Here is a 12,798-nt window from a genome sequence, read left to right on the forward strand (position 1 = left end):
TTAATGTTGCTGATCAGAGTTCAGAGGGAGTCCTTTTTCCATCCTGTTTTACATAAGGGCCAAGAAGTCAGAATTCTGTCCAGACTGTGTTATCAGAGTACAAGAAGTTAATGCAAAAAGTGGCATTGGAGAATTTGAAGTGCCAGACAACTACAGTAAACACAAGTTACACAATACTGCAGCAACATCAACAGATATCTCTACTGCACGGACATGCTACTGGTTATATTATTTAACTCTACTCCGTGTTTGTAAAATGGGGAGCCCAGATTTATTTGAAATTTGCATGTAAAATTGTTTCACTAAAGGGGCCGTGATTATCATGGGTGTCATAAAGTGACTCACCCAACATCTTAATTATGATTTATTTGTTCCTTTACTGTATTATTGTTGTGCGTTTTGCAAAATGATTACGTGCTCTTTGTCATTGCAAGTTGTGTAACATGACAAACGTGACAAAACCTGCAAGGTGTGCTGTAGAAAACTCTAACAAGTTAGAGTTTGAAAAAAATGTAAAATAGAGCACTGTAGAGTTAATGATTGGGTTTTCAGTCTCTGTGCAAAATGTGATGACTCAGTAGTGAATAACCAGATGTTTTTATTCACTTGAAGAAAAGCCCTGCCTGAGTTAATGTTGGGCGGTGTGGTTCCCTCCGCACCTGCAGGTGGCGCACTGTCAGTTGAGGGCTGCTATCAAGACCGCTACCACTTCCGTTTCCGAGAGGCAGGGGAGCCGCAACATCAACATCCAGTCAGATCCACTTATAACTTAAAAGTTTTATTATTTGAAAAGCGGTAAGCGTTCGAGTTGGTTCTGGTGCAAATTGATGACATTGCAAAGTGATTACATTAACGTACTGGATCAGAGTTTGATCTAATAAACATTTAGAGCTGGTGTTAGCAAACGGCTAACGGTAGCCTAACGGCCATTGACTGATTTAATCAGCTTGTTCGAGGTTTTAAATGTTTCTAGCGTAGTATTTGGTGGTGTTGTTTGTTGCTCATTGCTTTAATTAATAAAGTTTCACATTCACGTCTGATAGCTTTATAAAAGCGTATTTGTAAAACTGCGACGTTGGTCTCATCCACTAAATCGAAATAAATCGCTGATGCAGGATCTTTTATCATCTAACATTCCCCCCTCGTGTGTTTCAGGAGTCTGAGGATGTCGGGGCAGAAGCGTACTGCCGACCCCAGCGGTCCCTCGTCCTCCGGGGCGCCCCCAGAGAAGCGGAGAGAAAGGGAAGGAGAGGATGGAGGTCCCGGTGTCAGCGCCGCAGGTGGAGGGAGCACCGCAGTGGAGACTGTCATCAAGCTAGGAGGGGTGTCCAACTCGGTGAGGATTTTTGTTTAAATGTACGCGTATTTGTTCATTACTAACATTTGCCTTGTTGTAAATCCTCCCTGTATGTATTTTTTTTCTAGGAAGAACAAGACATCAAAGCTCTGCAGGCTAAGAACCGTAAGCTGGGAGAATCGCTGGATCAGAGACAGGTAAATAATCCTCTGGTATTTGTTCACAACTTTTTACGCACTGAAAAGTCTGCTTGTGTCTAATCTTGTTAATGCGGTAAGTCTAAATCCTCTGAATTGTTTGGTCGCAGGTGATTGAGGATGAACTGCGAGAGAGAATTGAGAGGCTGGAGACCCGCCAGGCCACAGATGATGCCAGTCTGCTGATCCTCAATAGATACTGGAACCAGGTAAATATTTAGATAAGGAAGCAACAGCAAATGGTTTCCTTCTGTTTAAGGATGTGAAAGTCAAAATGTAACTTCATTCTCTGTTTTAGTTGGATGAAAACATTAGGCTTATCATCAGACGTTATGACCAAGCAAGCAGCGAACCTGAGAAATCTCCAACAGGTGAAGGACGAAGCTTGAAGCCAGAAACTCCAGAACCTGATGGTGACTCCAACCAGGAGAGGGCCAAAGACAGAGGTAAAGAAAACTGATGTAGGATCAAAAAAACAAGTAGAAAAACGAAAACATAGCTCAAAGCCAAAACTCTGTGTCCTGTAATTGTTCTCCAGGCCACCAAGGAGAGACATCCAACTCGTTTTTGGCCATGCTGGCTAGCAGCAGCAGTGAGGAGATGGAGGCGGAGCTCCAGGAGAGAGTGGAGTCCAGCCAGAAGCAAGCGATTCGTGTTGTGGAGATATATGAGTGCCTGAGGAACACTGTGGATCAGCTTAAGGCAGAGCTCGACTCAGGAGCTGGTGAGGAAAAGGAAATTAGTAAAAGTTTCTTTTTTTCTGTTTGTGTTTTTTTCTGTTTGTCTGTTTTTTCTGTTTGTGTTTTCCACTCATTAAATGTGATTATGTTGCATTCGGTTTTCAGGTAGCAATTTGTGGCAGGTGGCATCAAAACTGAATTCTCTCCTGACCAGTGAAAATGAGCGGCTGCAACAGCTGACTGAGGACCTCCAACAGAAGTACAGTCACATGACCAGTGAGGTACAAATGTGCTGTCTGATACAACTTCCTTTGACAACCATTATGCTAAGCGTTTGACTGTCTGTGACATCCTATTGCTCTAATAAAATGTTGCCAAGTGATGTCTCATGTTTCTGTCAGCTCCTGTGTGTAGCATCACATCTCTGTGTTTTTATTTACCATCCAGTCCCGGCCTCTGGGTCGTGCAACTAACAAGGCAGACCAGCGTGTCAGCGAGCTGCAGGTGCTCATCGAGGAGCTCCAATGGGACATGGAGAAGATCCGCCGCCGGGAGAACAGGCTGAATGCACACCTGAGCGAGATACTGGAGAGGGTGAGGATACGTTGGTGGACTTGGTCTTTATGTAATGTTTATTTGTCTTTGTTGAAATATGCTCAACACTCTCTGTCCATCTCAGGTCAACAGCAAAGGCTATAAAGTGTGTGGGGAGGCTAGCAGTGTATGTGGAACCATCACTATTAACAAGAGAAAGGTAAGGGTTTTTTTTTTTCTTAAAATCACTTTTCAAGATGGTGTAAGTAATGCTAAGATTACTTTCTGTCATGTCCCACCTTTTCTACTTTTTCTTCTGTTAAAACAGTTTGAGGAAATGAACAGCGAGCTTGAGGAGAACAAGGAGCTTGCAGACAATCGCCTAATTGAGCTGCAGAAGCTCCAACAGGATCTGCAAAGTGTTCTACAGGAGAACAACAACATGAAGGTTCTTACATTTAAACCAGCATTGTTTATGAAATTATGGATTCCACTATAAAGGGTTAATAGTTACCTTCTCTTCCTCTCAGACGGAGCTGCTGAGTCGAGCTGAAGGTCTGGTGAAAGAAACTTCGGAGTACCGCTGTCTGCAGTCACAGTTTTCTGTGCTCTACAATGAGTCTCTGATCTTAAAGGCTCAATTAGATGAGACACGTGCTCGACTCAACACCACCAGAACAGCCCGTCTTCGACAGCTTGAGCACATGGAGGTCAGTTGAGTGATTATGTATTTAAGTGTCTCTGTGTTTTTACGGCACACTTTTCAGACCCTCATCCCTTTTTTTGTGCAGAATGATGAGGTGGCTCTGCAGAGGAAGGTCCGTACTGAGGTGTTTCAGCTAGAGGACACACTGGCACAAGTCAGGAAGGAGTATGAAATGTTGCGCATCGAATTTGAACAGACTCTCGCTGCCAACGAGCAAGCAGGTAACTGTTCAGGAACATAAATGTATGTTTTGACTCACATTAGGTGAGCATTTTGTACTAATCTACATTCTCCACATGCTCCTCTTAGGTCCTATTAACAGGGAGATGCGCCATCTGATTAGCACACTGCAAACACACAACCAGCAGATGAAGGGAGAGGTGGTGAAGTACAAGGTCAGACTGAGAGAGACACAATCTGAGCTCAACCAGGTAGGGAAGGAACCCCTCACCATCAGTGGGAATGAAATGGACCATGGCTGCAAAGATGCAGAACACAACACCACATTCTAAAAGACATATTGCTCCTGTAGGTCCGGGCTTCAAAGGGTAGCGCCATTCTCCAATCCCAATCAAGCACAGAGCTGGACGTGAAGGAGGAAACAACGTCTCCATTAACTCCAGCTGTCTCTGGTGAACCTGCAGTTAAAACAGAGCCTGACAACGGCTCATCCACACCCAGCAGCACTGGTAACTAATGCCCTGTCCTGACTTCATATTGTACAAAGATACAGAGAAAAATACTTAATTTATTTCTCATTTAACTAAGTCTAATGATACATATACACAATTTGGATTGCCCTTGATGAAACTATCATCTCACTGACTTCCAAGGTGCCTCAGTGAAAACAGAGCCTGGTACAGAACCAGAGGCAACTATAAAGGAAGAGGAGAAGGAGGAGAAGAAAGAGAAGGAAGAAAAGAAAGAAAAGGACATGATCAAAAAAGAGGAGAAGGAAAGGGAGCGTGAGAAAGAGAAGGAAAAGGAGCGGGAGAAGCCGACCAGAAGCAGCGGAAGCAGCAGCAGTATGATAAAGGATGAGAAGGAGAAGCCTGGGTGCAGCGGTCAGCTGGACGACTCAGCTGGAGAACGCCTGTCCATGGTTGGTGGCTCAAAGAGGAAGGAGATGGAGCAACTAAAGATTGTCCGGGCAGAACTCAAGTAAGTGACATTGTGAAAAGTTTTTCCTACCTCAACTCTGTGTCTACAAGCATGCGACAATAAATCACAGTAAATTCTTGCATCACCATAGAAGAAATGTGGGCACATTACAAATAAGTTATAAAATCAGGAACAATATATGTCAACTATAGATGCTCATAGATGCAACTCATTTGCATAATAAAGCAAACATGCAGGAATACTTAACTTTTGATAAATGAATGGGTTTTATATGGTATTTTCTTCATGTTTTTAAAATATAATTTACATATCCATTTGCAGATGAGGATGGATGACAGGTTCAGGTTTCAAATGAATGTGTTCTTTGTGATTCAGTACCACTGAATGTACTTTATTCATTATGATGGTGTTGTTGTTCCCACTGTGTCTGTGCAGGAAAGCCCAGGAGTCCCAGAGAGAGATGAAGCTGCTGCTGGACATGTACCGCTCAGCACCCAAAGAGCAGAGGGACAAAGTGCAACTAATGGCTGCAGAGAAGAAATCTAAATCAGAGGTGATAAACACAGTACAACAAAAACACTGTGCGTTTCCAGCCATTAATGGTATCAGTGTGTAATCATTTAGAATTGCCTGCTGTAATTGCAAGTGCATTGTATTCCTGTAATAACAATATTAATGTGCTGACTTAAGGGAGAAGAGCTGCGGCAGAGGCTGCGGGAGCTGGAGGAGAGGGAGAGAAGGGAGGGCAAGAAAATGGCTGATGAAGAGGCTCTAAGGAAGATCCGTTCTGTGGAGGAGCAGATCGACATCCTCAACAAGAAGCTGTCTATAGCCAAGCAGGTATGTGAATGGGTCTTGTTGCTTGAATCCACCGGGATGGTAAAAAAAGTCTTTGTAGTGTGACATAAAATATCTAATTTCTAACACATATTCTAAATTAGCATCAGCTCGCAGAAGGCCAGGTTCACCAACCATCCATCTGATTCTATTCTTTTAACACTGTGCGCCATCTGCAGGAGGAAGACGCACTGCTAAGTGAGATGGATGTGACGGGCCAGGCCTTCGAGGACATGCAGGAACAAAACATTCGCCTGATGCAGCAGCTCCGAGAAAAAGACGATGCCAACTTCAAGCTGATGAGTGAGCGAATCAAGTCCAACCAGATCCACAAGCTGCTTAAAGAGGAGAAGGAGGAGCTTGCTGATCAACTTCTCACTTTAAAAACTCAGGTGAACATCCATGAACATAATGGCCCATACAGTTACACATATGGTTAGACTGCAGCATCAAATACATTCATCAATTAAAAAAATACAATTTGAGTTGTTTAAAGGGTCAATTTCAACTTTCTTGTAGGTTGATGCCCAGTTGCAGGTGGTGAGAAAGCTTGAGGAGAAGGAGCGCCTCCTGCAGGGCACCATCAGCGCAGCAGAGAGAGAGCTGGCACTTCGAACACAAGCTTTGGACATGAACAAACGCAAGGTAACACATTGGTCTGTTACAGTGTTCACAGCTGTAGAGTTAGGAGTTAAACCTTGGATAAACAAAGACAACCTTTGTCATCCTCCAGGCTCAGGACTCTGCACTGCTGTCAGAGGAGGTGCGAACTCAGCTGGAGCAGGTTCAGCAGAGGCTCACCCTGGTCCGAGAGGAGGTCGTTGAGAACAGCATCTCCAGGGAAAAAGAGTCCTTCAATGCCAGACGAGCACAGGTAACAGCACGCACAGGCACAGATCAGCTTAATCAATACATTATTTTAAAAGATGTGATTGTAACACGTGATTGTTTTCAGGAAACACGCATTATTTCTTTATGACCATCACGCAGCTCGAGGGATGATTCTTATTAAGATAATTTGCATATATTTGACAGTTAATTCAATTTGTGTTGTCCTTTTGTGTGCTTCTCATTGTATCTGGGCTGATTTGTGGGTTTGTTGTCCTCTGCTGAGATGGTGATACATCAGTAGTATTTTCACTGTGCTGTTCGAACAGCTTTATTGCATTCATATTGTTTATCGTTGGATAAAATGGAAGACGAAACAAATTCCACTCAAAGTTCTTACAACTCCAACTGTTTTTCAGGAGGATATCTCCAAACTTAGGAGAAAGATTGAGAAGGCCAAGAAACCTGCTGAGAAAATCAGCAATGGAGACGACATCCTGAATGAAGAAATAAATGATTATAAGGTACGTTACTGTGCTTAAAAAAACCTTGTTTCAGATGTGTCTGCAGAGTTACTGTACAACATGATAGACACTCAACGGAGTTTAATAGCATATTTTATGGATAAATGTAATTTTGCAAATGTGATTATATGTGATTGTTGCAGGCAAAAAAAGCTGCAACATTCACATTTATTTAAACTGCCAGACTTGTCACAGCCATACAGTGCGTGGGGGGATTACATACTACACTCTCTTGGCACAAAGTATTTGGAAGGCTGAATGTCTCTGTAAGGCTTGGTTTCAACCAAGCACACAACCTACAGCAAAAGGGTGACTTTTTGCTCAGATTCTGTACTTTGGACAGAACCTGTTTTACCAATTTTCCTTTTTCAGTCTCTCTGCTAAGCTAACATGTCTCTGGCTTTACCCCTATTGTAAAGACACAATAGTCGAATAGACTGATTGCATTTCTGACAGTCTCAACCTGCAGTTCTTCATGTTTGAAATTCTACAGTGAATAAGGACAGAGCGGACTAAAGTCAAACTTGTTCCATAACATTAACCCCGATGTGGGAAATTTCAGGTATATCCAGTTAAACATATCCAGGAGTGTTCACACACACCTGTGTCAAAAACAGAGTAGGACCCTTAGAATTTCAACTGTGGGAAGACTGTATTATCTGATGATGACGCTCCTGATTTATGTGTCAGCTCCTCTGGTCTCATGTCCAGTCCAGCCTCTATAATCACGAGGCCTTGCTCCCTGTCCTAGATATTTGTGTCCAGTTAGTGCACATCACTCAGCCAAGTACAAAAATGGCTTCTTGGTTTCTTTGTTCAAAACATTCCCTTTCCCTCCTCCCCCCCCAGGCACGACTCACGTGTCCTTGCTGCAACTCTCGGGTGAAGGACGCAGTACTGACAAAGTGCTTCCACGTCTTCTGCTTCGAGTGCGTAAAGACGCGCTACGACACCCGCCAGAGAAAGTGCCCTAAGTGCAACGCCGCCTTCGGAGCAAACGACTTCCACCGCATATACATCGGCTGAAGATGCAGCTTCACTTGGGATGGTGGAGGGGTTAACTCAAGAAGCAGCAGCAGAAGCACTGCCTGGAGCACTGCACTCCTGTGTCTCCTCCTCTCCAGTGTGCAGGACATGATAAATGTGAAGTCAGCTGTGAATTCAGCTTCTTGATGCTCTGGAACGCTTTGATACATTTTTTTTGTTTTCATACTGACTGAAGATTTTCTCATCCAGTATCCACTAATTCACTGTTTTTACTGTCAAATGATAGTGCAGGACGAGTGTGTGCATCTGAGGCTTGTAGTGTGTTTGTGTGTGCGTGCGAGTGCACTCATTTGAAAACAGGCAATTAAATCAGAATACACAGACGTACAGAGAGAAAGCAGCATTCCTCCCGGTGTTGTGAGTGTTTGTATGATGTTGGTTGTGTGTATGTACAATGTTAGTGTCCTTTTTTTAATTTGATATCTGTGTTTTTGCTCATACTGTCTTAAAAAATATTTTGTTGCTGTATGATTGATGATGTAGTTATTAAATGATATCAAAAGCTGTTTTATAATCTTACATATTTGTTAGACCACGTGAATAATCCTAACATCTGACCTGGGATATTAAACCACAAGTCCCAGTGTGCAAATCTCTGTTTATCCCATTGCCTTCCTCCTCCCCCTCATATGTGTGTGTGTGCACATTGGAAACTGTCGTTGGAATCGCTTGGAGGAAGGGAGTGCCATACAGGAACGGTGGCAAGGGAGGCTTTTTTCGGAGGGGTTGTGCAACATAATCCATCGCAGCGCTGCATTTGGTGCAAATTCAGAGACAAAGGAGAAGCAAAGTTGCGCGCTGCGAGGCTCAGAGCTGAATTAAGAGGCTTTAGAGGACTCGTGGTCTCCGCTCCGCGTCACCGCCGTTTTCGTCTTTTACTCGTAAAGCTGCAGAGAAAAGGAAACTTTTGGACATTTTCTGCTGCACCTCTTTAAATAATCATTTCCCACGGAGTCCTGGCTGGTGAACTCACATCTCGCCTGTTGCTGGATTTAAGCCTTTGACGGTTTCTTACCAAATATAGCCGCTGTGAGAGCTGGAGCGTCCTTCAGGAGCGGAGCGGGTCCAGGGCTGGATATTTGTAACGCTGCCAAAGTTTATAATTAAATTCTCACATCATTTTTGTTTCAGGGCTGCTTCATACGCCTTTTTCTTCATATAGTTTGTAATTTGATGTTTTGAAACAAAGCTTTTTACTCTCATTTGTCTGCTTCTTGTGGTGCGTGTTGTAGCTTCTGCTCCCAGCAGAAGCCATTTTTAAGTCTTTGATTTTCCAGCCTGTCTGACTCACTGAATACGTGTTGTTAAACCTCCTCCTGGCTGCAGCAGCGTTAACCTGTAGGCTACACACGTTGTTTTTTTTTGTTTGTTTTTTTAACCCTAACCCTTCCAGCAGCGACTTCTTTTTAAGCGCGTCTGGCGGTGGACGCAGTGGATGTGCCATGGCTCGTTTTTTGCTCACTGCCTGTGTGTTGGCTCTCGGCTTTGTGGTTGGCTGGGCTGGAGCCGGAGCTGAGCAGGCCAAGCAGGCGGAGAGCGCACCGGTGGTCACCTTGCGTACCCTGATCGTGGGAACGTGCCAGGAGATCCAGCGTTACGCGGAGTCAGCGGTGGGAACCAGCGTGATACGTTCAGCTGCTGAGGTACAGGGAGGAGGTGCACCTCCACTGGATAACACTCCTTTTATCTGTGTGCACCAGGAAGTGAATTTACACTGAATTCTTTAACTGTCTGCTTTTTTTTAAATTTAACTGTACCTACTAATTTTCAGCTCTCTCTCCGTCTTTTCCTTCACCCTTCACACACATTCCTCTCCCCCCGTGCTCCTCAACTTGTTAATCTCCCTTCTGATCCCCTCATCTCTCTGCCCTCATTTCATGCCTCCTATATATTATCCACGCACATCCCTCTCTTTCAACCGTGCACACACATACACACCCTGCTGTGGCTCCCTTCTCCTCAGAGTGCTGTGTTGTTTCTTGAGTCATTGCTTGGTCAGGAGAACGTCTATACAATGGCCATGGTAAGAAACCTCCTGTGTGTGTACATGGTGCTAGAACAGAGCCCTGTAGTGTGGCTCACTTTTTTGTGGCATGTCAGCACACAAGTGTAGTGAAGCTGTCTCCATATGGTGTGGTTGTATGTATGTGTGCATCACATTGTGCTGGTGAGACTGTGAAGAATATGTGCTGACAAGCTGACGTAGTTGACTGAATGCAAATTATACAGTGTGTGCATGATCACTGGAGGAGGAACTGGCTTTTTAAGTTGAATTAGGTACCGATAGATTCTTATTATAGTGAGAAAATGTGTAATTTATTGATGACAAGTTTAAAGCGTGATAAAAAGATCTGTCTGCAGTGCTGATATTTCCAAGTAGTTGCCTCATAATGTTGATATGCACCGGCAGCTATGAGCGAGCACGTTTTTTTTTTTGATGTGTATATTACACAACCTTCAAAATTGTATTTTCAAATCAACCAAAGCTGAAAGAAAGCCTTCCTTGTGGGCCTTAAGAGTTAGAAACATTTGATCATTTCTTAGCTGAATCAGCAGTGAGTGAGTTACGAGCACACGCTGACATGGCGTGACAGATGCTCCAGTCTTGTGCCGTCACACTGCCCAGTCCTTGTGTCCTCTGTCGTGCAACAGGTGCAGATAAGATACTTGCCCAACGTACTGGGCTACCCTTGACCTTGCTGGACAAGGCTGCACTGTGTGAATTTTGAAATGGGGGGGGGGTTGTTAAGTCAAGGCTGTACAGGAATAGAGAGGGTTGCCTTCCAGCTGTCATGTGCACGCACAGCTGTTTACCCAAGTCAACAATACAGCAGTTCTTCTATCATCAGGTGCAGCTCAGCTTCCTGTTTAATTCGCTACTCTCTCTGCACGCTCCCGTCTTTTTTTCTCTGTATAGTTATTAATCTGATCTGAACGTCTCTCATTGTTTCCTTGCACAATAACAAACATGGCTCCACCCTTTGTTCACACCACCACCAGTTTTTGGAGACGGTGATCCGGTTCCTGGCTGAAGGAGCTGCCAGCGGCCTGAATGTCATCGCTGTGTACGTCACAGAAATCCTCCGGGTCACAGGATTTGATGGTAGGTACCAGGATGGCACATTTGTTATGTTTTTATTCTGACTCCAACTGAAAGTCAGCTGAGAGCAATGAAAGTCTGAAGTGCCAGTGAAAGTATGCAGCCTCTCCCTCGGGGTGGTTTGTCTGCCACTCCTTTTTGAGTGTTTTATCCTGTTGGTTCTTGTGACTCAGATTTATGTCTCCCTCCACAGTGGCGCTGACACTGCCGCGCTTCACTCCAGAGGGTGTGACGTCCTTCGCGCAGTGGGGACTGGTGGCCCTCATCGGTTACTGGGTGCTCACCGTCGTTCTTCGCCTGCTGATCGGTGTGGTTAGGCAGGTGTTCTGGGTGGTGAAAACTGTTTTGGCGCTCTGGCTTTTCGGACTGATTGCGACTGACAAGCATGCCTCAGCGGACACCACGGCGCTCAGATTGGGCGGCCTGGTGCTGGTCTGCGTTCTGTTGACTCTGCTCACTTCTGGCTCTGAAAAGTCATGTGCAGTGGAGCAGCGACTGAGCTCCCTGGAGGGCCGGGTGAAGGTAGTGGAGAAGAGGAAAGGTGAATAGTGATGAGAGGGGTCAAAGAAGATGGACAAAGGTGATGGTATTATAGGAACAATAATGATTTCTATATCTGTGTCAAATGTGGGAAATAAAGTTATCTCTGGGATTTTTAATGACAGACGCTCCTTTTTTTTCCACTGGCTCTGATTTAACGTATTTCTAGTCTGTCTCACAGAGTAAGAACCATATATTTCATTACTTTAGTCAGACCAGCCTAACCTTGTGAAGCAGCTGGATTCTCATTGCATCTTTGGAATCGCAACAATTGATGTGCTGGCATCCAAACTTCAGTGGTATTGGCCAGTCGGCATACCAGAGGGACCACCTGCAGCCTAAATGTAGGTTTGGTCACAACAAGAGGTTGATATTTGAAAGGTGCTTCTGTCTTTCCAAACTGCAAGATGACTAAAAAAACTAGGTTCCATCAAAGATACTAACTGCTAATCCCAAATTTGACATCTTTATTTAATTTCTCTGGTCCCATGCGTCTGATTGGTTCCCTGCTCGTCAGTCAGCTGAAAGTTTTTTTTGAACACCTCATCTTCAGCCCCACCACTGTGGAACAACCTGACCTCAGTGCCAAAAGTATCATTCCTGCTCACTTCTACACTGCACTCTGGTGGAGTGCCTAGTGGGCCACTTACTGTTTAACCCACTGAGTGAGTTTTCAGAGTAGCCTGTAGACACATGTAACATTTTGCATTAAACGCTGTTTTCTCTAGACTGAGTTATGATAGCTGGAGGACTGCCATTTGTTAGGTTTAAAGTAGAAATGGGTAGTTCAGTGGCCACCTCCCTCCCGGAGGATGACAGAGGAGTGACATTCTTTTGTAGGCCTACAGGTAACATGTACTGCATCTCAGCATAGCATGCTTTTGGTCCATTAGCCTCTAACATGTGGCTAAATAAGGCACATTTCAGGTTTTAAGGCCTAGCTCTGCAGCCCTCTATAAGACATGAGCAGTCACTGCTCTGTATTCCAACATAATGGGTGAGAAGTGTTTTACGGTATGTAAATTTAGTGCAGGATGTACCATCAGCCTCTTTGTTCTGGATCAGTGGGAGTTAAAAACGTGCCCACGGAAAGGTGTGTACGATTTGTAACTCTGTTATCTTTCCCTTTAGCACACTAAAGGCTCAGTCGTACTTTAACTTCCACTCTGCTGAGTGTCTCTGTGGACCAGCTGGTATGTCGAGAAGGAATTTATATGCTCGGATGAGCTTTTGGCTCTGTGGTGACGTGGGACAGGACGGGCCAGTAGCTCTGAAGAGAACATTAAAAATACAAGTACGCTGCATGTGAAGACTGTAAAATACAATACTCACATCACACTGTGTGTTATTAGCTTTAATGCCACAAGATACATGTTTTACAGCATC

At 44.3% G+C, this 12,798-nt stretch overlaps 2 protein-coding genes across 3 annotated transcripts; both read left to right on the forward strand.

Annotated features, from left to right (window-relative positions):
* Nucleotides 1–675: 675 nt before the first annotated feature.
* rnf20 (ring finger protein 20, E3 ubiquitin protein ligase) lies at nucleotides 676–8,276 on the forward strand. Its single transcript, XM_028415506.1, has 22 exons — nucleotides 676–795; nucleotides 1,156–1,336; nucleotides 1,426–1,494; nucleotides 1,605–1,703; nucleotides 1,793–1,940; nucleotides 2,033–2,218; nucleotides 2,340–2,455; nucleotides 2,622–2,768; nucleotides 2,854–2,928; nucleotides 3,037–3,156; nucleotides 3,239–3,418; nucleotides 3,500–3,635; nucleotides 3,724–3,845; nucleotides 3,947–4,103; nucleotides 4,248–4,575; nucleotides 4,972–5,089; nucleotides 5,227–5,376; nucleotides 5,553–5,765; nucleotides 5,893–6,018; nucleotides 6,107–6,247; nucleotides 6,621–6,725; nucleotides 7,575–8,276. Exons 2-22 carry the CDS (start codon nucleotides 1,166–1,168, stop codon nucleotides 7,749–7,751), a joined length of 3,084 nt encoding a protein of 1,027 aa, XP_028271307.1. The 5' UTR covers nucleotides 676–795; nucleotides 1,156–1,165; the 3' UTR covers nucleotides 7,752–8,276.
* Nucleotides 8,277–8,394: 118 nt separating this feature from the next.
* LOC114443141 (transmembrane protein 109) lies at nucleotides 8,395–11,536 on the forward strand. 2 transcript variants are annotated; one of them, XM_028417082.1, is made up of 4 exons: nucleotides 8,395–9,415; nucleotides 9,736–9,795; nucleotides 10,773–10,875; nucleotides 11,066–11,536. In XM_028417082.1, the coding sequence occupies exons 1-4, from the start codon at nucleotides 9,215–9,217 to the stop codon at nucleotides 11,419–11,421; spliced, it is 720 nt and encodes a 239-aa protein (XP_028272883.1). In that variant the 5' UTR covers nucleotides 8,395–9,214; the 3' UTR covers nucleotides 11,422–11,536. The 2 variants fall into 2 exon arrangements, with proteins under 2 accessions (XP_028272883.1, XP_028272882.1); XM_028417081.1 differs by lacking the exon at nucleotides 9,736–9,795 and having other exon boundaries at nucleotides 8,397–9,415.
* Nucleotides 11,537–12,798: the final 1,262 nt, after the last annotated feature.

Source organism: Parambassis ranga, chromosome 10 (assembly GCF_900634625.1).
Source record: "Parambassis ranga chromosome 10, fParRan2.1, whole genome shotgun sequence".
Lineage (NCBI taxonomy): Eukaryota > Metazoa > Chordata > Actinopteri > Ambassidae > Parambassis > Parambassis ranga.